This window comes from Wyeomyia smithii, chromosome 2 (genome assembly GCF_029784165.1).
Source record: "Wyeomyia smithii strain HCP4-BCI-WySm-NY-G18 chromosome 2, ASM2978416v1, whole genome shotgun sequence".
Classification (NCBI taxonomy): domain Eukaryota; kingdom Metazoa; phylum Arthropoda; class Insecta; order Diptera; family Culicidae; genus Wyeomyia; species Wyeomyia smithii.
In genome coordinates this window covers 4,680,884-4,705,018 of record NC_073695.1, presented here as the reverse complement: position 1 = coordinate 4,705,018, position 24,135 = coordinate 4,680,884, and the positions used below count along the sequence as shown (strand labels likewise).

At 44.1% G+C, this 24,135-nt stretch overlaps 1 protein-coding gene across 16 annotated transcripts in view; it reads right to left on the bottom strand.

Moving 5' to 3' along the window:
• Nucleotides 1–24,135, bottom strand: part of LOC129721272 (potassium channel subfamily T member 2) — a 705,817-nt gene that overhangs the window by 126,885 nt on the left and 554,797 nt on the right. For all 16 annotated transcript variants that reach the window (XM_055673643.1, XM_055673634.1, XM_055673639.1 and 13 more), the window contains 2 exons: nucleotides 630–828; nucleotides 263–337 (listed from right to left, as the gene is read on the bottom strand). In XM_055673643.1, the coding sequence (XP_055529618.1) occupies nucleotides 263–337; nucleotides 630–828 (274 nt within the window). The remainder of the gene's footprint in view (nucleotides 1–262; nucleotides 338–629; nucleotides 829–24,135) is intronic.

The window sequence follows — 24,135 nt, the reverse complement described above, 5'->3', positions numbered from 1 at the left end:
AGCTAATAATTGAACAATCAGCAGTTGAACTCAAGACGGGATAATATATAGAGAAAAAAAATACAAAGAGAAAGTGAAAGTGGACAGCGCGTCATAACCCATGCTCCTTCGAGTGTGACGCAAATCATTGTTGTTTAATTTCTCCGGTCCGGTCTGCTTCTTTGGTTGTTGCAGGTTTTGCTCCATAAGGGGTTGTACCGCCGTGGTTGGATAATGGGACCACTAGGAGGAAATCCTCTTTGGGAGCAAATAAGCAGCTTACCGTAATCGTGAATGGTATCGTTGTAACAAGTTCCAAAATGAAATGGAATGATAGAATCTGCTGCCATATATTTCCCTGGAAAAATACGAGAAGGATAATGGTTATTGTTGTTGTGCTCTGAGGTTACTAATTCGAAAGTCAAGTGTCAACAATCAGTGCTGCGAGGTGAGAAGTTTGAAGTTCAGGTTGTCGAATCAATAATGTTTGAGCCACTAAAACAATACAGCAATAAAAACAAGCAAAAACAAGACAGACCGCGTTTGAAACATGAAAAATACATTAACAGCATCGGAGAGCGACCCACTTTGGAATTTCATTCCAAGAGGGGACACATTTTATCGCCACCGATGTAGCTTTTGTCTCTTACCTTGTACCCGAGGTAGGCAATCAGCAGGGCCTCCGTGAGCGAGATGAGCGCCAGGACCAGCTGCACTGCCCACAGCTCCGTTGACCGGTTCACCCACAGAATCGCGTCCCAGTTGATGATCGGATTCTCCTGGAACTCCTCCTCCGTCAGTTTGGCTGAGTCTAGAAATTCCGTCTTGTTCGAAACCTTGCAGCCGTGGCTGGGTGAAAGGTGAAAGGGAGAAAGCGAGAAAAATTAGACGGCTAGTCATTAGGGAGCTTATACGGCAGGCCCGGTGCCGATCCGACAAGTGATAAAACTCGTAAGCCTTGCTTGCCAAGGTGTCCGAAAGAGGTGGATTAATTTATTGCTTTCACTTGGGACGCTTGATGTTGAAAAGTAAAACATACACATTTACAGCGAATTGATTACATTCACAGTGAGGCTCATTTAATCCTTTTTAATTAAGTTGACCAAGCTCGCCCCGGTAATGAAAGCAATGCAGGCCATTTGATCGATCGATGCAAGCGCTCGGTTGGACTTTTAATTACCATGCTGCAACATCAATACAGGGGAAAAAATTTTACCTCTCACATACATAGTTGATAAATGAAGTATTCTACTACAAGCAAGCGAAGAAAAGTAGTGCAAAAGCTAACGTACTAATAAATTATGCATCGAGAGCTTTTCGATAGCACCACAACTGTTTGAATTATTAATTTGATTTTACCATCGAGTTTCCGTTCGAGTCGCTGTAGAACAACACTGATTGTGGATGTGTCAAGCAGGGATCGGGAGCTACTCATTTTTTTTGCGTGCAAAGCACATGCCGTTGGGAGACTGCACACTAATTTCTAAAGAGACGAGTAGGAGCAGTTCGAATTGCGCTGTACATTCGTTCCCAAAGAGACGAGTTAGTCAGATAGCATGTCACAACACACTTTATCCGTCTCTTACCGGGGATGTCTCTTATATACTCAGGGATCGGTTGCTACTCATTTTTTTTGCGAGTAGAATACACGATGTTGGGAGACTGCACATCAATTTCCAAAGAGACGAGTAGAAGCAGTTCGGATCACATTCGTGTCGTTCAGGAGACCTCACAGAATTTACCCAAGTATAGTGCAGAAGGACGTACCGTGAATGCGGGTAATTCCACACAGCACATTTTTCCGTGCACTCAGCTTAAAAAACTGTTTTTCAAAAGTAAATTTTACTAAAACATACCTAATTTCTGTACTATTATAGCAGGCACTGCTATGCACATGGTAAAGCACACAAATTGATTGTGTTTTAGTGAAATTTTTTGTTCAAAAATATTCGTTTAAGATGAGTGCGCGGAAAAATGTGCTGCGCAGAATTACCCGCAATCACGGTAGTTCCTACCTCAGAAAATTTCTCGGGCTTTGTGCGTCTCTTTGTTGAGAGGGTGTTTCATTACAGCCAGTGATGCCACATATTCAGATTTATCTGTAGTTATAACGATTTTTTTTTTTCGACATTTTTACGCAGATATCATGCATGTGATCATACTGATTTTTTTTAATACAGATTCATAAAGATTTTTTGGTTTTTATGAGGATACGGATGGCACCTTTGAAATAAGTGAAAAACAATCCGTTCAATACACAGAGCCGGATTTAAGGGGGGGCCCAGGGGGCCCGGGCCCCCACATTTTTGGGGCCCCCACAAAACGAGAAAAAGTTCTTTTCTCTATCAAAAATGAGATTCAATCAAAAGTTCAATTTACACTAAGAAAATTTGAACAGACCATTTCAATCTGAAACTTTCCTTCAGTGTTATTTTTTCACGAGCGCCAATATCACAACCACATCCATAAGATTTCACCTTCGATTCTCTTGGAATGACACACATTAACACACCACTTGAATCGAACCAGCGCGCATGGGAGATCAAGCAGGAAAGAAGATATCCACAAGTTTTTTTTAATACATTGCTGTTGATTCCGAAAATAAGTTTACCTGTCCGAATCAGGGATACTAGATTTGCATTGCAAAATGCAGATTTTCAGAGTCCGTGTGCAGATTTTATTGACCTGCAGAAGTGTGTAGTTTTTTCCTAGGTTCTGTAGATTATTGCCAGCGTAGCCTTATATTTGCGCAGTCTTTCTCAAATTGTGTGCAAATTTTTGCTTGCGGATCGCATTTTTTTCGAATTGCGGTAGGTTTTTATTTTTCAGATATCAAGAAAAAAATTCCGGATTTCGAGCAGTTGCATACATTTATTTATTTGAGCCTAATGATCTCGAACGCAACTGGAGAAAGTTCTTTATCGAAGATGAAACTGATTGAAAATAGGTTGCGTACGACTTTGAAGAGTGAAAGGCTGTCAAACTTAGCATTGTTAAGTTGAGAGTACAATATTCTGAAGGAGCTGAATGTTGATTATTCAATCAATAAATTCTCTGCAAAAAAAAAACTCGTAAGTAAAAAATCTAGCAAATTTTTTGTAACTTTTCAATGAGAAATAAGTGTTTTTAACTCGTACGATAAAAAAACGGGTTTGTTTTATTCTGGGGCCCCCACTGTAAACTGGGCCCCGGGCCCCCACAATCGTAAATCCGGCTCTGTCAATACACATTGTTATTGTTTTGAAAGGCATACTGTTATGCTGAACAACATACAGATTTTGTAATAGGTTACAGATGACAAGATTTTCCGAGCTACAAAGTACAGATGAACATGTGGCAACACTGGTCACCGCGAATGGTTATCCTTAGGAAAGGCAGTGACTAGGCATTTCTGATCTCTTTGTTGTGATGGAAAGTCGTCATGGCGGAACAGAGCCAGAATAAAAAGCGAAAGTCCGACGTGGATTTATTTATTGTTGATGGTGAAAAAAGACTAGCTACATGCAAAATATGTGACAAATCAGTGAAATCTCTTCGCAATTTTACCTACATACGGCATTATCAAAGCCAGCATAAAGAAATATCTAAGAAAATCGGGTTGCTCACCGACAACGAGGAGAATGAAGAACAGAGCATTGCAACTGGTAACAAAAAAATTTCAGTGAAACTAAACAATAAAATGTACACCAAGTCGCTGGTGGAATTAGTTACTGTAAATGGCGTGCCTTTGAAAATGCTCGATTGTCCAGCCCTCCGAAGAATATTAGATCCGATCGAAAAAGGTTTAATGGAAAAATTTGGCCAAGGAGGGGAACATATCACATCTCAAACAATCAAGCCGATTCTCGCTAATGTTTCTCAAAGATTGAGGAACCGGATCACGAGCGAAGTGAGTGGAAGAATGATGTGTCTTAAACTGGACATCGCATCAAGGTTGCATCGGGATGTCCTCTGTATTAACGTACAGTTCGTTGACAAAAAAGTCCTCAAGATCCGAACTCTAGCGATGGTTGAGTTCAAAGATCGGCATACAGCAGAGCACATAGAAAAAGTGGTTCTTGAAACTCTGTCATCCTACAATATGAGTCTATCGCAAATATACACCAATACGACGGACAACGGATCAAACATGGTGGCAACTAGTAAGCGACTAGCGGCCAAGCAGCAAGAGTTGCTAGTATTCAATTTAATCGAGGAGGAGAACATTCAGGATCCGTAAGTATAAAATGTACAAGTCGGACTCGATCATACATAGCCTCAAATTTTTTTCACTATATATAATCGAATCAGATTTTTTTTGTTCATTTTGCATGAATGTTTTATTGTTTTTGAAAAAATAGGAAGATTTTTTTTCTGAAGTCAGAGGTAAATGCAGTCAGAAGTAGGAAAAAGTTTTCTCCTTTCGAATATTAAATTTTCAGCATGAGTTGCTACGCGTTGTCAGAGATCTCCCCGCTCTTCCTTTCTTCTCGAACGTTATATTTCATGGACGTTCGCTCACGACATTTTAGCACATATTGAAAATAAAAAAAATATAATTTTTTCCGCTGAACAAAATCGAGTCTAAAAACATATATATTCGAATCATATGTTAGAGTTTACATATAATCGAATCCGACCGGTATATGATTTTCTCACAATTGTAACAAATGAAATCTCCGCAGAAACACCACTGTTTCCGATGATAGCGACGATGATGGAGAGAAGGTCGATGATACTAATGATCATGAGTCTGGTGGTTTCGATGAATCTTATCACGAGTTCAGTGTTATGAATAAAGTGACACCAATATTCAGTGGAGTACGCTGTGCAGCTCACACTGCACAGCTGGCCGTTTCTGACACTATTAAAGAAGGGAAGCTGAGGAAGCATCTGAATTCCACTCAGGCATTCGTGAAGAAACTGAGAAAAATGCCATTCAAGAACTTGTTTAAGCTGAACAACAAAGAAATTCCAAAACTTAGCTGCAAAACGCGTTGAAATTTATGGGACGACATGACGTTATCCTTGAAATCTCAACAAGATTTCATTTGCTCGATTACCAAGAATGATAAAGAATGTACCCTAGCTAAAGAAACATGGACTTTTATTGATAGTTTTGTCGATGGTTTTAAACCCATGTCAGAACTGACGGTAACCCTTCAATCATCCCAACTCACGTTCGGCGATTTTTATTTGCTTTGGATTCGCTGCAAGTTGCTTTTGGAGAAAAAGGATAATCCACTGTCCAAGCAACTATTGATGAACATGAAAAATCGAGAACCGGCTCTCATAGACAACAAAGCATTTCTAGCAGCAATTTTTCTCGACCAACGCATAAATTACCGGAACAGTCCTTTGATTTCTGATGAACAACGCCAATGTGCCTTGGTGAGTATGAATATTGAAGCTAAAATAATGTAAAGCATGTACCTTATCTAAAACGTTAAATTGCACAGGAACACTTGAAACAAACATGGCGGATTATTCAGAGTCTTGGTCACGGCGGATCAACAAGTTTAACCGAAGGAGAGCTCATGGAAGGATTAAGTTCTAATGATGACATATTGGAAGATTTCTTTCGTTCACATGAAATTTCACAGAATAGCAACATGGACACCTGTTTGTTTGAAGAATTGTAGGATCTAAGTCGCTTACCTCGCCTTAAATTGGAAAAGGAGCAGTCTATCTTGGACTTTTGGTACGACCAAAAGCAAGGAAAACCGGATTTATATTTATTGGCATCAGTTGTTCTCTCTACACCAGCCACACAAGTTTCCGCTGAAAGGGCATTCAGCACATTGGCATTCGCTTTATCCAAGCTGAGGACCCGATTGAGCGAAAGTACATTGTCAAATATTTTGTTTATCAAACTGAACGCCGAACTATTCCATCAGCTACAGTTTTAGCAAATTATATATTGTAGATATGGTGGTGGATTTGAATTGGTTCAGATGAACTTTTTCGTTTGGTTTATCTCGTTTTTTTCTTTACCAAGTGAAATAAAAAATGAATTAATGAATCCAGCATGTTGCATCTTATTTCTTTTGATCGAAAACTCTGAATCTCACATTAAAGTGGGGGTTGTCACCTGACGTAAACATCTTGCCCGCATGTTTCCCAATTGATCCAGTCACACAGTTAGATCCCAAAGTTTTCCATTTTTTATATATGTTTGCCAGTTTTATTTAGAGTTCAAAGCACAAGTTTCAATTGCTTTTGTCTATTTTGAATTTTTTTCAGAATGAAAAACTTAGGCGTCGTATATAAATTACGTAACGCTACAACAGATTACAAGATTACAAACCCCCTCCCCCCTATGTAACGATAAGTAGCGTTCGACATTACTCCCTCCCATAACATTATGTAACGCTGGACAACCTGACCCCCCCCTCAAATTTGCAATTTTGAGCAAACATCACAGTTACGTAATGGTCTCAACTACCCCCTCCCCTCCCGCCTATGTAACAATGAGTAACGCAGACTTTACCCTCCCTTCATGCGTTACGTAATTTGTGTACGACGCCTTATGAGCTGATTGATTCCCAAAAATTCTATTAGTTGAGTAAAAGATTTATCCATGTATTTTTAAAGCTAATATCAATCAAATTGATGAAAAACATTGCAGACAAAAGCAAACAATCACAAAACGTTTAGGTTCAAAAAAATTCTGTAAATAAATAAGGCGTACCTAGGCGCAAATATATGTAATGCGATTGTGAGAGCTTTGTCATTTCTGTAGTGTATTATCCCTGTATGCGAAACTGACACTCGATTCAATCATTTATTCATAATCAATCCATTTAAAGCACAAACATATAAAACATAAACGCATAAGGTTTCACTTATATCCAGGATCCAGTTTTTTTTCCAATTTTATTTTTAGCATTCCCCCAGATTATTTTAAAATTTTAGTGGCATCCCTGATTATGCCGGCGCTATGTAAAAAATTTGTCCGTTTGCGTCTTCCTGCTGGCTCGTATAAGATTCTCATGCAGCCCTCTTTGCAAGTTTCGAACGCTTCCATTGTACATAATTACACAGAGACATCTCCGGCCCGAGACAGATGAAAGGTGCTGGGACATGCTACCTGCACTAACTCGTCTCTTTGGGAACGAATGTACAGTGCAATCCGAACTGCTCCTACTCGTCTCTTTAGAAATTAGTGTGCAGTCTCCCAACGGCATGTGCTTTGCACGCAAAAAAATGAGTAGCACCCGATCCCTGACTCTCAGATGAATAATCTCTTTCTCCTTCGTCTCTTACTCCTTCCAAATATTGGAGACGTGCACAAGAATCTGCGAGACGCACGAAGATTTTTTGCACAGCTCTGAGTAGTTAGACGATCCCTGGTGTCAAGTCAGTAGGGAAAACGGTCGATAAAACTATAAAGTTCTATGAGAAACAAACGTCCTGAGCGAACGCTGTTCCAAGTTTGTAGGTGACGCTTCATAAATGTTGATTGGTAAACTTTTTACCTAGAAATAAAATATTCATTCATACTGCACTTTATGCTGTTTTCTAATTGCCAGTTGACTGTTTTCGGTGGAAAAATGTGGCAGGTAGAATAGGACTTCTCATTTTAGCGTTTCTATATAATTTTCAACGACCTTGGCAGTATGAGGCCGAGCGTTGTCATGCAGTAGAATCACTTTTTCGTGCCTCTGGTCATATTGTGGCCTTATTTCGCGCTTAATCGTTATCAGTTAAGCACAACCTTCGGAGATTTTTGACCTTTATTTACGCGGACCGTCGTCTACATCGAAACTATCGTCCTGGAAGAGAGCTGTTCAAGAGAAAAAGGGCTATCTTTTAAGCGTGCGAAAAAGTCCAATTAATGTTTTATTGACAAGCGCTAAAAGCTATAATTTTCAATTATTCTTTTGTTTTTTGATTCTTATTCCTTTAACACACATTTAGTTTTTCCTTACTCTTCTACCACCTATCCACCGTGTTATTTCCTTCCAAAAGATAACTGTAATTGAATCGTTTTATAATTTCTGCATAACCTAACCTCTATTCTACTTTCTTACTGCCAAATGAGTATCAGCGGCTGGATCCACTTTTTCCTTTGGGCCTGATGACAACGATTTAAGCCTTAGAATTAATTAACTAAGAATTAATTATTTAGAGCGGCAATTCCGCTTCCAACACTTTACTTTTAATATTCTTTCCTTTTTATTTCGATAGCGTGTGATCGATCCTTTTGTTTTCCACTTTCGACTTTACTTATACTCCATCTTTCTATCTTCTTCTCTTTATCCATACTTCCGTTAGCCCTGTCAACGAATCGTCATCGGACCGCGGGGTCTTACAATTGTTTCGTTACCCCGTTACAGGAGCTTTTCTTAGCTATCTATATTTTGTTTGTTATTTTACATCATAATATCATCTCCTAATACTCCATTATATTCAATCAAAACTGATCAAAATCTATTATTATTGTAATACTTAGCGCACGCTTTTATTTAAGTGCACCCCACCTGTTCCTTTTACGCCTGTATTCGGACCTGAATTAAAAACGAAACTGGGGGGACGATTGCCTAATGGCAATCTCAAAACGATAGAAAATCGCGACGGACGGAGCAAACCAAAAAAGCGTGTGAACTAGGCGAGCTGCTGATTTCAAGAGAGCTTTATTAACTAGTGTGAGTAACAATGAGAGTATAATAAGTATTGTGATAAATGTGCAGGGTATCAAAAGATTCGAGTAGTTCCGATATGAGATTAGACGGTTGCATTTTGTCGGAGTTTTTCGCCGCTCACGTTCGTCCATAAGCCGCCCACCAAATTCCGGTCCGGAATTTCATTGCCTAAGCGACCAGGTACAAATTCATCACTGTCTAGTGGCACCACTCTAAGTCGTCTGATATCTCTTTGAGTCACTCCGTGGTAAGTTTTCACGGTCACAACCCTCACCAATCCATCTGGGCCAGGATGCGTCTGCACAATCCGTCCAAGCGGCCACTGTTTCGGTTTTTCATTTTCTCCAACTATGAGCACGAAATCGCCGACCTTCATATTGTTTGCTGATTGCTGCCATTTAGTGAATAACTGAAGTGACCGCACGTATTCCCTTTGCCAACGCTCACGAAATTCCTGTGCCTTCAGCTGAACGAATTGCCATCGCGTCATCGAAGTGATATGTCGTTCTAGTTGATTGATTTCAGGCGCTGTTGTCAACGGTCGACCGATTAGGAAATGCGCGGGAGTCAACGGCTGCGGATCGTTTGGGTTGTTCGAAATTGAGGCGATAGGCCGAGAGTTCATGCAGGCGGCAACCTGCGCTAGCAGAGTGGAAAGTTCTTCATATGTGTAAATGAAATTACCTGATATTTTTGACAGTAACTGTTTTGCAACCTTTATCCCGGCCTCCCACAAGCCGCCATGATGAGGGGAGCGAGGAGGTATGAAGCTCCATTCCACACCCTTGTCTGCGAGGAAATCTGCTACGGTAGTTTTGTATTCAGTAGAGTTAACCAAGGTGTTGAGTTCCCTCAGCTGCTTAGCCGCAGACCGAAAATTTGTAGCGTTGTCACTGTAGACTCGTGCCGGCAGTCCGTACCGACTGGAAAATCTGGTGAATGCAGCAAGGAATGTACCCGTGGTAAGGTCAGATACCGCCTCTAGTGCCACAGCCTTTGTGACAAAACAAACGAAAAGGGCAATGTAGCCTTTGCTGGCGCTAGTTCCCCTCGATTTGCGGCTAGTAATGTTGATTGGCCCAGCATAATCAATGCCAACTATGGCAAACGGTGGCTGCGGTTCTAAGCGATCGGCGGGAAGCTGTCCCATTTGCTGTCGTGAAGGAGGAGGTCTAACACGAGCGCAAGTAATGCACTGCCGGTAGATTTTACGGGCAGCACTCGTTCCATACGGAATCCAGAAACGCTGACGAGAAACTGCTAAGAGTGTTTGTGGTCCGCAATGAAGATTATTGATGTGCTCATCATGTAGAATTAATGAGGTTAAAATCGAATGGCGCGGAAGTAGCAGCTGATGCTTGGTGTTGTAATTCAACTTCGATAACCGGAGCCGACCGCCCACCCTGAGGAGTCCATCTGCATCTAAGTGGGGATCTAACTGGTAGATGGAGCTTCCAGTTGCAACGGTTTTACCATCCTTCAATCGTTGAATGTCATTCGAGAAATATTTGTGTTGTGTGTGTCGAACATAGATCATCAAAGCCTTATTTAACTCAGCGGCTGACAAGCGCTCGTGACCACGATGAGCGAACCGAAGAAGGCGAGCGGTGACTCGAAGAAGCATTTGTTTGTTCGGATAATAATGATTCAGCATGCCATCCAGAAATGAGTTTTCGTAGATTGTAAGAAGACTTACTGCTATAGATTTCCGCTCCCGATCGATGTGGTTTCTATGCGTCGAGTCCACCTCGTATGAAGACGAAGAATGTTCCCAGTCTGCTCCGTGCCACCAAAGCGAATTTCCTTGTAGAGTGGCAGGCAGTGCACCTCGAGATATTAGATCAGCTGGGTTGTTCTGCGTGCGTACGTGGTACCAGTTGATTGCAGGCAGTAACGTGGATATATCGGCAACACGATTCGCAACATATGTTTTCCATTTTGACGCACCACCAGCAATCCAAGCGAGCACGACTTGCGAATCACTGTATGCGCGAATTTCATGAAAATGGATCTGTAATGCCTTCGTCACGTTGTGTATAAGTCTCGCCAGAATGACCGCTGCATGTAGCTCCAAACGGGGAATGGTAGACCTGTTGTTTCCGATAGGTGCCGTTTTTGACTTGGCACAAAGCAGATGCGAAGAGTGATTGCCAGCCGCGTCGACGGAACGGACGTAAATGCAGGCTCCCATGGCCTTCTCGGAGGCGTCACTGTAGCCGTGCAGGTAGAGTTTCACTGGTTTTCGTGCATCGATCACACGCCGAGGAACCTGAAACGAATTGAGAGACGACAGATTCTGTGCAAATATAAGCCAATCATTGATCAACTCACCAGGGGGAGTTGTATCCCAGTCCACCTTCAGCTCCCACAGTTTGCGCATTACCAGTTTCGCCATGACGATAATTGGGGCAAGCAGACCCAGCGGGTCGAAGAGACTGGCGATCTGTGACAGGATGATGCGCTTTGTGGGCTGAAAGCTCTTAGAGGGTTGATACCAAAACGTGAACTCGTCGCTACACGGCTGCCAGTGGATTCCAAGGGCCTTAATTGTGTCGCTGCCGTGGAGTTCGATGGGGATTTTCACTTCGAGGTCAGCTTCTGGTACACCTTCCAAAGCGGATGAGTGGTTCGATGCCCATTTGCGGAGGTGAAAGCCTCCCATTGAAAAAATTTCGGATAATTGTTGTCGCAATTGCCGTGCCTCCTCTGGGGAATCCGCGCCGGTCAAAATATCATCGACGTAAATTCCCATTGATGCCTTCTGGAACGTATCAGGATCACTTTCAGCAATATTGCTTAACAATTGCTGGACACATTTTGTAGCTAAGTAGGACGCAGATTTGGTGCCATAGGTAACGGTGTTTAATGTGTACTCGTCGACCGGGTCCTTTTCGTTCCACCGCCACAGTATACGCTGATAGTTGCAATCTGCTGCAGCCACTTTCACCATACGATACATTTGTCGAACATCTCCTGTGAGGGCGATGGCCGGGGTGCGAAAACGTAGCAAAATGTTAACAAGCGAATCTTGTAGAACCGGTCCAGTCATTAGCACGTCGTTTAATGATTTGCCGCTAGCCGTTTTGGACGAAGCATCAAATACGACGCGACATTTTGTAGTCGAGCTGGTTTCCTTCAGTACGCAATGATGAGGAAGGTAGACGGCCCCTTTTGGGGCTGGAGTTTCAGCAAGGCTCATATGGCCAGCGTCTAAATATTCCTTCAGAAAGGCGTGGTAATTAACCTTTAATTGAGGGAATTTTTTCAACTTTCTCTCGATATGTTCGAGCCGCTTCAAAGCAATGTCACGAGATGCACCAAGGGTATTAGGATCCTCGCGAAACGGAAGTCGAACTTCAAAACGGCCAGCCTGATCACGAGTAGTGTGTTGCTCGAAGTGTGCTTCACATTTTCGTTCTTCTTCGCTGAGATGCTGGCTAGGGTTCACATAATCCTCAATCTCGAAAAACTTTTGCAGTTGTTGGGAGAGTGTTTCGTTGTGGGAAGTGATTAGGCAGGTGGGAGAGTTTTTCATTGATTTGCTATCCTCGTAACGGCCTGACACCACCCAGCCCAGCTTTGTGTTTTGCAAAATGGGGAAACGACCATCTACATCCAAGTTTATTCGCCCTGGTTCAAGCAAATCTAGGAAAGGTTGTAAGCCTAATAATAGACTTATTTTTCCCGGATGATGGAATTGCGGATCAGCTAGGTAGACTGAATCAGGAATTGGCCAGTCGCTAATATCAACAGGGCGTAATGGAAGGTCAGACGAAATTCGATCCAATACCGCGCATGGTATTGTAGAGCGATAGCTAGAACATCGCGAGGCAAAGGTGACCGATGTACCCATGCTGGAATGTGAGCTGGTTGCCGATATCCCATGAAAGTCTAAATCGATTGGTGATTTTCCTATAGCTAGTCGATCGCAAAAATCCTTCCGGATGAAACTAAGATGAGAGGCGCAGTCGAGTACCGCGCGAGCAGCATGACGACGACCGTATCGATCGAAAACATCAACTGTAGCTGTTAGTAACAGCACATTCGATCCATCGAGATGATCAGTCAGGTTAAATGACGAGATAAGCGTTTGAGGCGCTACCGGGACCGTGACGTTATTTGTTGGCGGAGTGCCATTTGGTTGAAATACTGGATGAAGAAGCGTGTGGTGCATTTGGTTGCACTTTCTGCATGACCCAGACTTACACGACTCACTGCCGTGAGACCGGAGACAATTTTGACAAAGCTTCAACCTAGGAATCATTGCGAGGCGGTCAGATGAGCTAGCATGGAGAAACTTACCGCATTGATACGGCTGATGACCGGCTTTTGAGCAAACGCCGCACGAAAATGATGGCTTATCGGTGGCCACGAGAGCGGACGAGAGTAGTTTGTGTGAGTGTCTCAGTGGTTGAGATTTAACGGGCACAGCAGTATTGGGTTCTCGAATGCACTTTCGAGTGGATTGAGATGATTGAAGAGCAGTGAATCGATTATCTATAAACTTTAACAACGCGTCGACAGTGATGTGACTCTCTTCCATGTCCATTGTTTTTTGACACCAAAGCTCTTTTGTTTGTTGGTCGAGCTTTTCGTAGATGAGATGAAGTAGCCAAATGTCTCGTCCTTCACGTTGAAGAGCAGCCAAAGCCCGAATCACTTCATCCGAAACATCGTGTAGGGAACGCAACCCGGCCGGGGACGATGATGTCAAAGCAGGTTGGCTCAAAAAGCGAGTGATGTGTAGGTTGGCAATTTCACGGGGTTTATTGTAGCGACTTTGCAATTTATCCAGTGCTTGTAGATAATTTGCATCTTCCACATTTAAGTGAGACACAAGCGTAGCTGCTTCACCAGCTAGGTGCGTCTTAAGAAAGTATAATTTTTGACTAGGTCGTAGTGACGGGTTTTTATGCACAGAACCACAGAAGAGGTCATAAAATGACTTCCATTCAAGGTAGTTTCCGCTGAAAATTGGCAGATCCATCCTTGGAAGTCGAAGGTCCGGTAGCGGTGCGCAATCTGGCGGCGCTGTAGGTGATGGTGGGAGAGACATCGGAGAGGAAGAGGCACCTGCATTTACAGATAATGCTTGTAGGAGTTGTGCCTGCTGCTGAACCAAGATGTCAATAACGCTCGCATTGCCGCCATTCTGCTGGTTGAGAGTTGTTTCGTGATCGGCTGACGCCATTCCCAACCTTCTCTGCAGTTTCACTAAACCCTTTTTAAGCGCCAAGTACTCCTCCTCAAAGGCGATTTGGTGACTCATTGCTTCCTCATAAATGGCATCAGTTTCTGCCAAGTCCAGAATTCGTTGCTGAACGGCGAGATAAGACGACCAAACGCTGTTGAGGTTATCCAATTCCATGACGACGTCCTCTGGTTCCGCGTGCTCGGCATCTTCCAGCTTTTCTAGTGCCTTTGTGACACGTTCCATCCGTGGAGCATGAGATTTTCTCGCTCTCAGGAGTTTGTCCATCTTTACCGAAAGCAAAATGGAGATCGCGATGAATGTTCCACACGGTAATCACCGAAACTAGGCGAACTTATCGAACGGTGTATAAATTTACCGACGGTTATTCACGCGACCGACAACCGGAGCCAAAATCCGGCTCGAAGGACCAATTTTTGGGGGGACGATTGCCTAATGGCAATCTCAAAACGATAGAAAATCGCGACGGACGGAGCAAACCAAAAAAGCGTGTGAACTAGGCGAGCTGCTGATTTCAAGAGAGCTTTATTAACTAGTGTGAGTAACAATGAGAGTATAATAAGTATTGTGATAAATGTGCAGGGTATCAAAAGATTCGAGTAGTTCCGATATGAGATTAGACGGTTGCATTTTGTCGGAGTTTTTCGCCGCTCACGTTCGTCCAGAAACGATGTCGTGATGAAGCAACCCCGGCTTCTGCTAGTGTCTTTTCAACACCAGGGCATCAAAAGCACCGACCTGAAAGACTTACCAATACCCGGCATTGTTCCAGACACTCCAAAGCCTCAGTCTTGTGTGTATTTGGCTGGTTTACATCCACTTGCAAGTAGCAACTTGTGATGATGCAAACAAATGGTGGCCCGGTTTTCGAAAGCAAATGACGGAAGTGAAGCGGTTGAATTAGTCTCCAACGATGCATATCTCTCCAAAATGTCTTTCGTCTCGTTCAGAATTGGAATCGATACAGGTTTGAAAATAACAGTTGGTCTGAATTATTCTGAAATGTCTGTCTACCATAGCTCATCTCAGCCGCTCCTCGATTATGTTTACTAACAAATTTCTAGCGGCCCACGGACAAAACTGGAAGCTTTTATGCTGAATGTTATGGGCTGCTTGTATAACTGCGTTATTGTGACTAAGACAACTACATTTGCTCACGGTAAGCGTGATAATAATTCTGATGGTAGTTTTTCGTCTTACGGCAGCTATGGATAACAGTCGAAGCACGAAGATCAGGGTATGTGGGATGCGTGGAGCGACATATAGCGTACGTTGATTCTGCAGTCATCTTAACACTGTTGATGAAACAAACTAATCTTAGCAATCAGCTGGAAGCATTCCAATCACAATAATCATATGAACGTTACAGCGGAACTGTTTCCTGTAACTGTTTTCCGTTACCAAGAATAAAGTTTCTGGAAGTTCTGCAAGTAGAACTAAGCCTACGATAGGATGGATCTCAAGAATTCTATGGAGGTTGAGAACTCCAATAACGAAGACTGGAAGCTCCGAACCGAAGCGCTGTTAATCCGGGAAGATTTGTGGACCTACACGATAAACTAGTTGGGCATCAAATGGTGAGTTGGAAGAAGTTGGAAGGAGCGTCAAACTTAGCTCCGGCCCTCACAAGTTCCTATCTCACGCCTCCATGAGTCATATGATACAATAGACTACCAGTTGAAACATGAACACATGGTAACCATACTACGGCGGCAGAGGAAATGCTTCGCCAACCTGAGCGCTTGTTCACCAAGAAGGTGCGGCTCAAAACAGCATCTGATGTCCTGATGTTAGGAGCGGCTGATGACCTGAAGTCAGCGTGGGACTTTAAACAGAGCTGGCACGATGGTCCTCCGGTAAGATAGGGGGTTGAGCCCAACAAATCACCCCCCAAAACACCAAACGTTGCAAATATCTAAGAAGTACATATAGGTCGGAACAATCGGCACAGACCTAGGCTCATCGCCTATGAGGGCAACGATTGAAAACTGGGTACATGGAACTGCAGATCGTTAGGCTTTCACGGCTGCGACAGGATTATATCTGATGAACGCAACTTCGAAATCGTAGCACTACAGGAACTTTGCTGATCGGGACAGAAGGTACGGAAAAGCGGACATCGAGAAGCTACCTTTTATCAGGGCTGTGGCACCACCAACGAGCTTGTAACTGGCTCAATTGTGCTGGGTAGGATGCATCAACGCGTGATCGGGTGGCAGCGATGATAACGGCCAACGATGTGTGAGTTTTGCAGCCTCTCGCGGTTCGGTAGTCAGAACTACCTTCTTCCCCCGCAAAGACATCCACAAAGCCACCTGGAGATTACCTGACTTACAGGCGGAGAACCAAATCTAATCGACGGTAAATTCTTCTCAGGCGTCATCAGTGTTCGCACCTACCGCAGTGCGGATAAAGATTCGGACCATTACCTCGTTGCAGTGTACATGCGCTCAAAACTTTCGGCGGTGCGAACCACGCGTTAAAGTCGCCCACTCGGGAGGACATTCGATCAGCCATAGGTAATACTGCTATAGAGGCGCTTAGTACTATGGCTCCGAACAGGAGAAACGACTGGTTTGACGAGGAGTGCTAACAGTTAGTGGAAGCGAAGAATGCTGCAACACCGAACGAGGGTGAACGTGTAGCGCTACCGACGCGCACGGAACAGGCATAACTCGGTCTTACGGAAGAAGAAGCACCAGGAGAAAGATCGAGATCGCGAGGCGATGGAGGAACTGTACCGTGCGAATGACATACGAAAGTTCTACGAGAAGCTGAACAGTTCCCGCAAAGGCTATGTGCCACAAGCCGACATGTGCAGGGACCTGGGCGGCAACCTTCTCACGTACAAGTGTGAGGTTATTCAAAAGTGGAAGCAGTACTACGATAAGCACCTTAATGGCGATGTAGGACGACGATGGAGTGGTAGTAGATCTCGGTGTACGCGCAGACGACGACAGAATTCCAGCCTCCAACCTCCAGGAGGTTAAAGAGGAGATCGGCCGACTGAAAAACAACAAAGCTGCTGAAGTAGACCAACTGCACAGGGAGCTGATGAAACACGGTACCGAATCACTGGCCAAAGCGCTACACAGGGTTAGTGCCAAGATTCCGGAGTAGATAGTACCGGAGGAGTAGATGGAGGGTGTCCCATCTACGAAAAGGGCGACAAATTAAATTGTTGCAGCTACCGTGCAATCACGCTGCTGGACGCCGCCTCCAAGCTACTCTCTCAAATTCTGTGCCGTCGACTATCACCGTTTGCGAGGGAATTCGTGGGCAATATCAAGCGGGATTTATGGGTGCCCACGCCACCACGGACCAAATATTCGCGGTACGACAGGTCCTACCAAAGTGCCGTGAATGTAATGTGCCCACACATCATTTGTTTATCGATTTCAAATCGGCATACGACACAATCGATCGAGATCACTTATGGCAGATTATGTACGATTACGAACGTTTGAAAACCTGACGAAGACGTAGCCTGATGAATTAAACTGGCCAAAAACGCACGAAGACTAAGTACATGAGAGGGAAAGGTTTTCCTGTGACGACTCTACAAGCGAAGACACCAGCCCACGAAGATCGAGAGATTGAACAAAGAGTTGAACATTTCAGGAAATGGGGAATGTGGCCGTTGTAGCTGAGCCAAGTTCCTACGATGAAGCGCTGGATGGACCTGAAAGAGCATACTGGAAAGCAACCTGGGAGGAGGAAATCCAATCACTTCAAGAGAATTCTACTTGGTATCACTCTCAGAAGGACGGAAGGTCGTCGGCTGTAATTGGTTGTACAAGCGAAAATTTAACAAAAACGGACAAGTTACATCTTATAAAGCAAAACTTATAAAGGTTCGTCAACTTCTTGTGAACCACGCGGATATAAAGTCGTGCTGCCTATACAGGACTCTGACGGACGATGCGTGTGTCATCGAAACGACCGCTGATGAGTGTCAAATCTCAACTAAAGGCTAATGGACTTCCAGCGACTTTTCCCCTGATAAAATAACATGCCAGAGCGACCAAGTTAGCTGATGAAAATATCGCAATCGTTCGTTCTGCTCACGATGCTGAGTCTGTTTCAGAAAATTCACAACACTTCATTAACAAGGATGTAACGTCTTGAAGAAGACGGTTATAGTTATCGGCAATAAAGAATACGCAACAATCTGCTTCCATGCGACACGGGGACGGGAACATTTTCTTCTTCCAAGCCGCGCAACACGACACAGTACATGTTATTTTGCTGCCCTAATGAGAGCTCTATCGGTCTGGAGCGACGTGCGAAGCTTCTATTAAACAATCAACACGGTAAGAAGCAGGAATTACCCTGGGCCGGTGTTGTGTAACGACAAGGACGGTAAACTGCTTACGAATAAACCGACGGTTGCTGCCAGGTGGAAGGTGCACGGCACTATTGAATGGTGAAGACCAAGAGAAGCAGAACAGGAACTGGATGAGGATGATGAGCAACGAGCAAGCTGTCGTGCCATCAACGCAGTAGGAGGTCGGAAAGGTGATTAGTATTTAGTATTGGCATTTTTTTTTTCTGAAAATTGAAGTGTCCGTGTAAATCTATTTCAACAAATAATAAGTGCGAATGAGAAAGGCTGGGTCTCATCGCTAGGTGGATTAATTTAGGTTTTTGACGTGGGACTACGTCTTTGTTTACTATACTAGGATGCATTCTGTAAAATTGGAAATGAAACTGGCAAATGTTGCGTCAGATTTCAAACGTTAATAACAGCATAACCACATGATGGATAACAATAAACAATATGCTGTTGGATAGATAAAATGTACAACAATTTTGTAATGTGCTAGTTATCACTCTAATTTCATTGCTAAGCGGTAAAATTGATAAAAAGTTTCAATGACAAATTTACGCGAACAATGTACCAGTTACATACGAGCATTCATAGCACAGACGACGTGAATGGGCACCATCCGTTCCCTGTGATATTTTCTGTATCAATATTGAAATAAAAACTGTCAGAGTCTCCCCGTCCCAATAGGTCCATTTATTTTTACTTCCATGAGCTTAGACTAATATCCCAAGTAACACACGTTGGTATAGAATAGTTGAAGTTACCTATTCCATGACATCTCTATCACCAGAAAAGCGCAAAACATGACGGCTAATAGAACAAGTACCGATAACTGTATGAAAGCGAGCCAACTCGATAGAATTAAGAGGCAAAATACATCTCGAGTACTAATACGGCAAGGCGCAAATCTGTTGCTATGACAACTGTTAACCAGCGCATGCGAAAAAATGTGTTGTGTTTGCGCAGTGCAACTAGATCGACAAAAGCCTTTATCAGTGGCAGTTTTAATTGATTATAAATTGATGACAAAAAATAATATTCAACCTTTCAAAAAGAGTAGTTTCTTTGGCTTGAATATTGAAATTGTTTTCGCAAAGTTTCAACGTTATCTGGATATAAAATCTAACAAAACTAGAAAACGATGTTAGATAAGCAATAACAAAAAACTGAAGTGATATTGGTTACACTGCAAGCGTTTTGTTTATCTTTTGATGGCGCGTTTTGACCCGCTTCAAATAAATATAGAAATCGTTCATATAATTTAAATAATAATTTGATCAAGTATTTTTAAGTTGAGTGTTAAATGCTACGACTGTTGTACTAAGAAAAAGCATTTTACAGGTACGTAATGTTGTTATTAGATGGTGTAATGTCTTACGAAAAGACCAAGTGATAGTGATTGTTATTCTTGAACTCATGTTATTAAAAACATCTCCAAAACCTGAAAAAATGAGCTTGTTCTTGAAATACGGTTGTACTACTGATGAAAAACAACCTCAAACACAATATAATAACACAAGTTTTTAATTTCGCTTGTAGTACACTTATATGACTACTTTCGTTGTTACTTATTTTCTAACATGTTTTGTGTGTTACTTGGGATGATGTCTCGAAGGTTAAATTTTTCCAAAAGGTTTAAAACAATACACATTTTTGAATAATTTCTAAACCTGCCTGCAGAACCTAATTAAAACTGATCTCTTGAAAGAAAATATGCCGGTAAAAGCAACAGTACCAGTGAAGTAAAGAGCCGCAGGTCTCTCGTCGTCTGTGATTGCAGCGGTACTCTTCTATTTGTACATTTCAGCGGTACACTTCTATTCGTACTGCAGCGGTACTATTCGTATTTACATTCGTCAAATACATGTTGTTTGCACACACAAAAATATTACAGGCATAATATCGCCAAATATAAACGATATTCTTTCGAGTGTTGTTGAATATATTTCAAAAATTGATTTCCAGGGGAGGCTGGAAATAAAAATACGTACAGTCGCTGAGCAAACACAATGATTCTGTCAGCAGACTCTGTATATTTTGTAACAAAAAATCCCCTAATTACACTGTTTAGTCCCACGTCACCATTTCATACAACCCTAGGGCTGTATACCTTGTAGTATTATGTTGTATTGCATTTTTCGTTCTAACCCATCATATTCGTATTGTTCTGTTGTATTGCGTTTTTGGGTTATCGCTGAACAAGTTTACGCGAATCTAAGAACTTTGCAAGATAATCCGAGTCGTTAGTTTTTCCGAAAAACTCCAAAAATCTATTTAGTAGTTAGTAGTAGTAGAGCCGTTTAATGAAGTGTTGCAATTTGGTGGAATAACTTTTCGCTCCTAAATGTGGTTATTTGAATAGATATGATATATATATATATATATATATATATATATATATATATATATATATATATATATATATATATATATATATATATATATATATATATATATATATATATATATATATATATATATATATATATATATATATATATATATATATATACACTACCCGTCATAAGTTTGGAATCGCTTTACTGAGTATTGCAACACCCAGTTTGAATATTGCAGCACCTGCCGAAAAGTTTAGCATCACCTGGAATAAGCGGATATCTCGTGTTTTTGACAACCTTGAAAGTTGCGGTTTTCAGCTAACTTGTTCAGAAGGTCAAAGGCTACTGTATGGTGACGAATTCGGTGTGAAATTTCACCGCTTTGTGGCGCTAGTGGGCACGCAATTCGTCGTATTTTGAGCTTAACTAATCTCACGATTCCGACCTGCTAGAAAGCTACGGTGTTCAGCAAACTTGTTCAGGATGCTAAAGGCTTCTACATGGTAGACAATTTAGTACTGAATTACACACAAGCTTACGTATTGTGTTTTTTTTTTAAGGTGGCGGGGAAATCTGCAAACAGACACCTGAGAAGAGAACTCAGGGTGTGGGGATGAGACTAGGGGAGAGATGCTGGGGTAGTTACACTCGCCCAGGCACCTACTGATCCCTGTCCCGACCCACTAAAACCCCTCCAGTCTCCAGCTCTGGTCTTCCCGGAACGACGGTTAAGTATTACGTCGGTGAGTGGCTTTTGTGCGTGATGCACCCTCTTTACTCTTATAACCTCCTAGCTAACTACCTGGAGACTGGTAATTAGCTACCACTGGCGTGTTGGTGGTTGACCCGCCACACACGTTGCAGCTCCAGAACAATCTGAGAGGCGGCCGCACAGACCGTGTTCCAGATGTCCGGGTCGTCGCACATCCTCCGGACTAGATTGTCCGGAGTAGTGCCAGGCCCGCTCACAGCCATCATGTTGCTCCTCGCTCTTACGAAACGGGGGCATACGAAGAAGACATGCTCAGCAGTCTCCTCCTCCTCCACGCACTCGGGACACATGGGGGACACCGCGTGTCCGAACCTGTGCAGATATTGCCTGAAACAACCATGGCCTGACAGGATTTGTGTCAGGTGGAAGTTCACTTCACCATGTCGTCTCCCGACCCAGCCGGATATCTCCGGTATGAGTCGGTGCGTCCATCTGCCTTTTGTGGAGTTGGACCATTCCCGCTGCCAGCGGAGCATCGAGAATGACCTTCTGGTACCTCGTATGCCCCTTGTGTCACGTTGGTCGAAACACTCTCTGTCCTCCTTGATGGCGATGCTGATAGGCATCATGCCGGACAAGACACAGATTGCATCGTATGACACCGTACGATACGCACTCGCAACTCTCAGGCACATGAGCCTGTAGGTACTTTCCAGTTTACCACGGTAACTGTTAGTACCTAGCGCTCTGGACCACACTGGCCCACCATACCTAAGTATGGACGAAACCACGCTGGCAAGAAGTCTTCGCTTGCTGCCATAAACCGCTGAGCTATTGGACATCATACGAGATAGTGCTGCAATAGCCGATGAGGCCCTCTTACAGGCATAGTCGACGTGACTCCCGAACGTGAGCTTGTCGTCCACCATAACCCCCAAGAGCTTCAGGGATCGCTTCGAGGTGATGGTGCAGTCTCCGACTTTGACCACCGCCTGTTGCTCCGATTTACGGTTGTTCACAACCGTGACCTCCGTCTTATGATGCGCGAGCTCCAGTTTCCTGGAGCGCATCGAGTGCTCGTCCTTGCGTATACAGTGCGCGGCCGTCAACTCGACCTCCTCGATAGACTTGCCGTAATCCTCCAGCGTTATGTCGTCTGCAAAGCCGACGATCACAACCCCTACAGGGAACTTGAGTTTCAACACTCCGTCATACATGACATTCCACAACACCGGGCCCAGGATAGAACCTTGCGGAACTCCTGCGGTAATTGGGACGCACTTCTGACCCTCCTCCGTGTCGTAAACAAGAACTCGACTCTGGAAATAATTTTCCAGAATCTTGTACAGCGACACCGGTACATGGATGCTCCTGAGCGCGAGCGCTATGGAGTCCCAACTGGCACTATTGAACGCATTCTTCACGTCGAGCGTGACGATTGCGCAGTAGCGTATTCCCCTTCTCTTGCGCTGGATTGCTACCTCCGCCGTCTTGATGACGGAAGAGATTGCGTCCAGCGTGGACCTGCCCTTCCGGAAGCCGAACTGGTTACTTGCCAGACCGTGTACACCCTCCGTGTACCTTACCAGTCTGTTGAGGATGATCCTCTCAAGCACCTTGCTCGCGGTGTCCAGCAGGCAGATAGGCCTATATGCTGATGGGTCCCCTGGCGGTTTCCCAGCCTTCGGCAATAAGACCAGCCTCTGCCGCTTCCACCTGTCCGGAAAGAGACAGTCATCCAGGCACCTCTGCATGACTGCCCTGAACAGCCCGGGGGCCGTTTTTATCGCGAGCCTGATCGCCAGGTTAGGGATACCAACCGGTCCCGGTGCCTTGCTCACCTTTAGGGATTTGGCGATCACAATGAGTTCCTCATTCGTAACCCTTGCCTCCTCCCCTGCCTCGACACGGCTGTCGCTCACGGATTGGATGCTCGGCAGGTTGGCCGACCATCTCTGGTCTATGTCTGAGATACTGGAACGTCGGACGTGAGACTCGACCGCCGGAGGCCAAGGACTTGGCTCATGGCGTGGAAAGAGTCCCTCGATGATACGCTCCAGCATCGCTGGTGATCGCTCTGCAGGCGCCAGCGCACCTCTAGTCTTGGCCATTACAATCCTGTAGGCGTCACCCCACGGATTTGTTTTGGCACTCGCACATAGCCTATCGAAGCAGGCCCTCTTGCTGGCCTTTATCGCAGTCTTTAGCATCGATCTTGCCGAACTGAATGTTGCGCGGCGCTCTGTCCTCTCTTCTTCGTTTCGCGCACGCTGCATCCTCCGTCTTGCACGGAGGCACGCACTGCGAAGGTCGGCTATCGTGTCCGTCCACCAGTAAACCGGTGGCTTTCCATTCCTAGGTTGGCGAGTCCTAGGCATGGTGGCGTCGCACGCCCGCGATAGCATAGCAACTAGTTGGTCAGCAGTTGGGCGGAGCCAACTGCCCCCCTCGCGCTCCCTTCTCATTGCCTCTTCGAATACCTCGGCATTGAGTGCGATGTCTTCCACCCGCGAACGGTCGGAGTGTTGGCTCTACCCGTCGCTTGCCGCCTCTCGTTGTTGTCTACACTATAACAGACCGCCTGGTGGTCGCTATTAGTGTAGCCATCGTCTACCCTCCAGTTCTTGATCAGTCCTGGGCTGGAGAACGTCACGTCGATGATCGACTCCGCACCATTTCTGCTAAATGTACTTTTGTTCCCAACGTTGGCCAGATCTAGGTTGAGCTTTGCAAAAGCCCCCAACAGGATCTGGCCCCTCTGGTTCGTGAAGCGACTTCCCCACTCAACAGCCCAAGCGTTGAAGTCGCCCGCCACCACCAACGGCGTTAGGCCCGTTAGCTCCATGGATAGGAGGTCGACCATCTGGGTGAACCTTTCGGTAGACCAACGTGGCGGAGCATAGCAACTGCAGTAGAACACTCCGTTTACCTTAGCAACT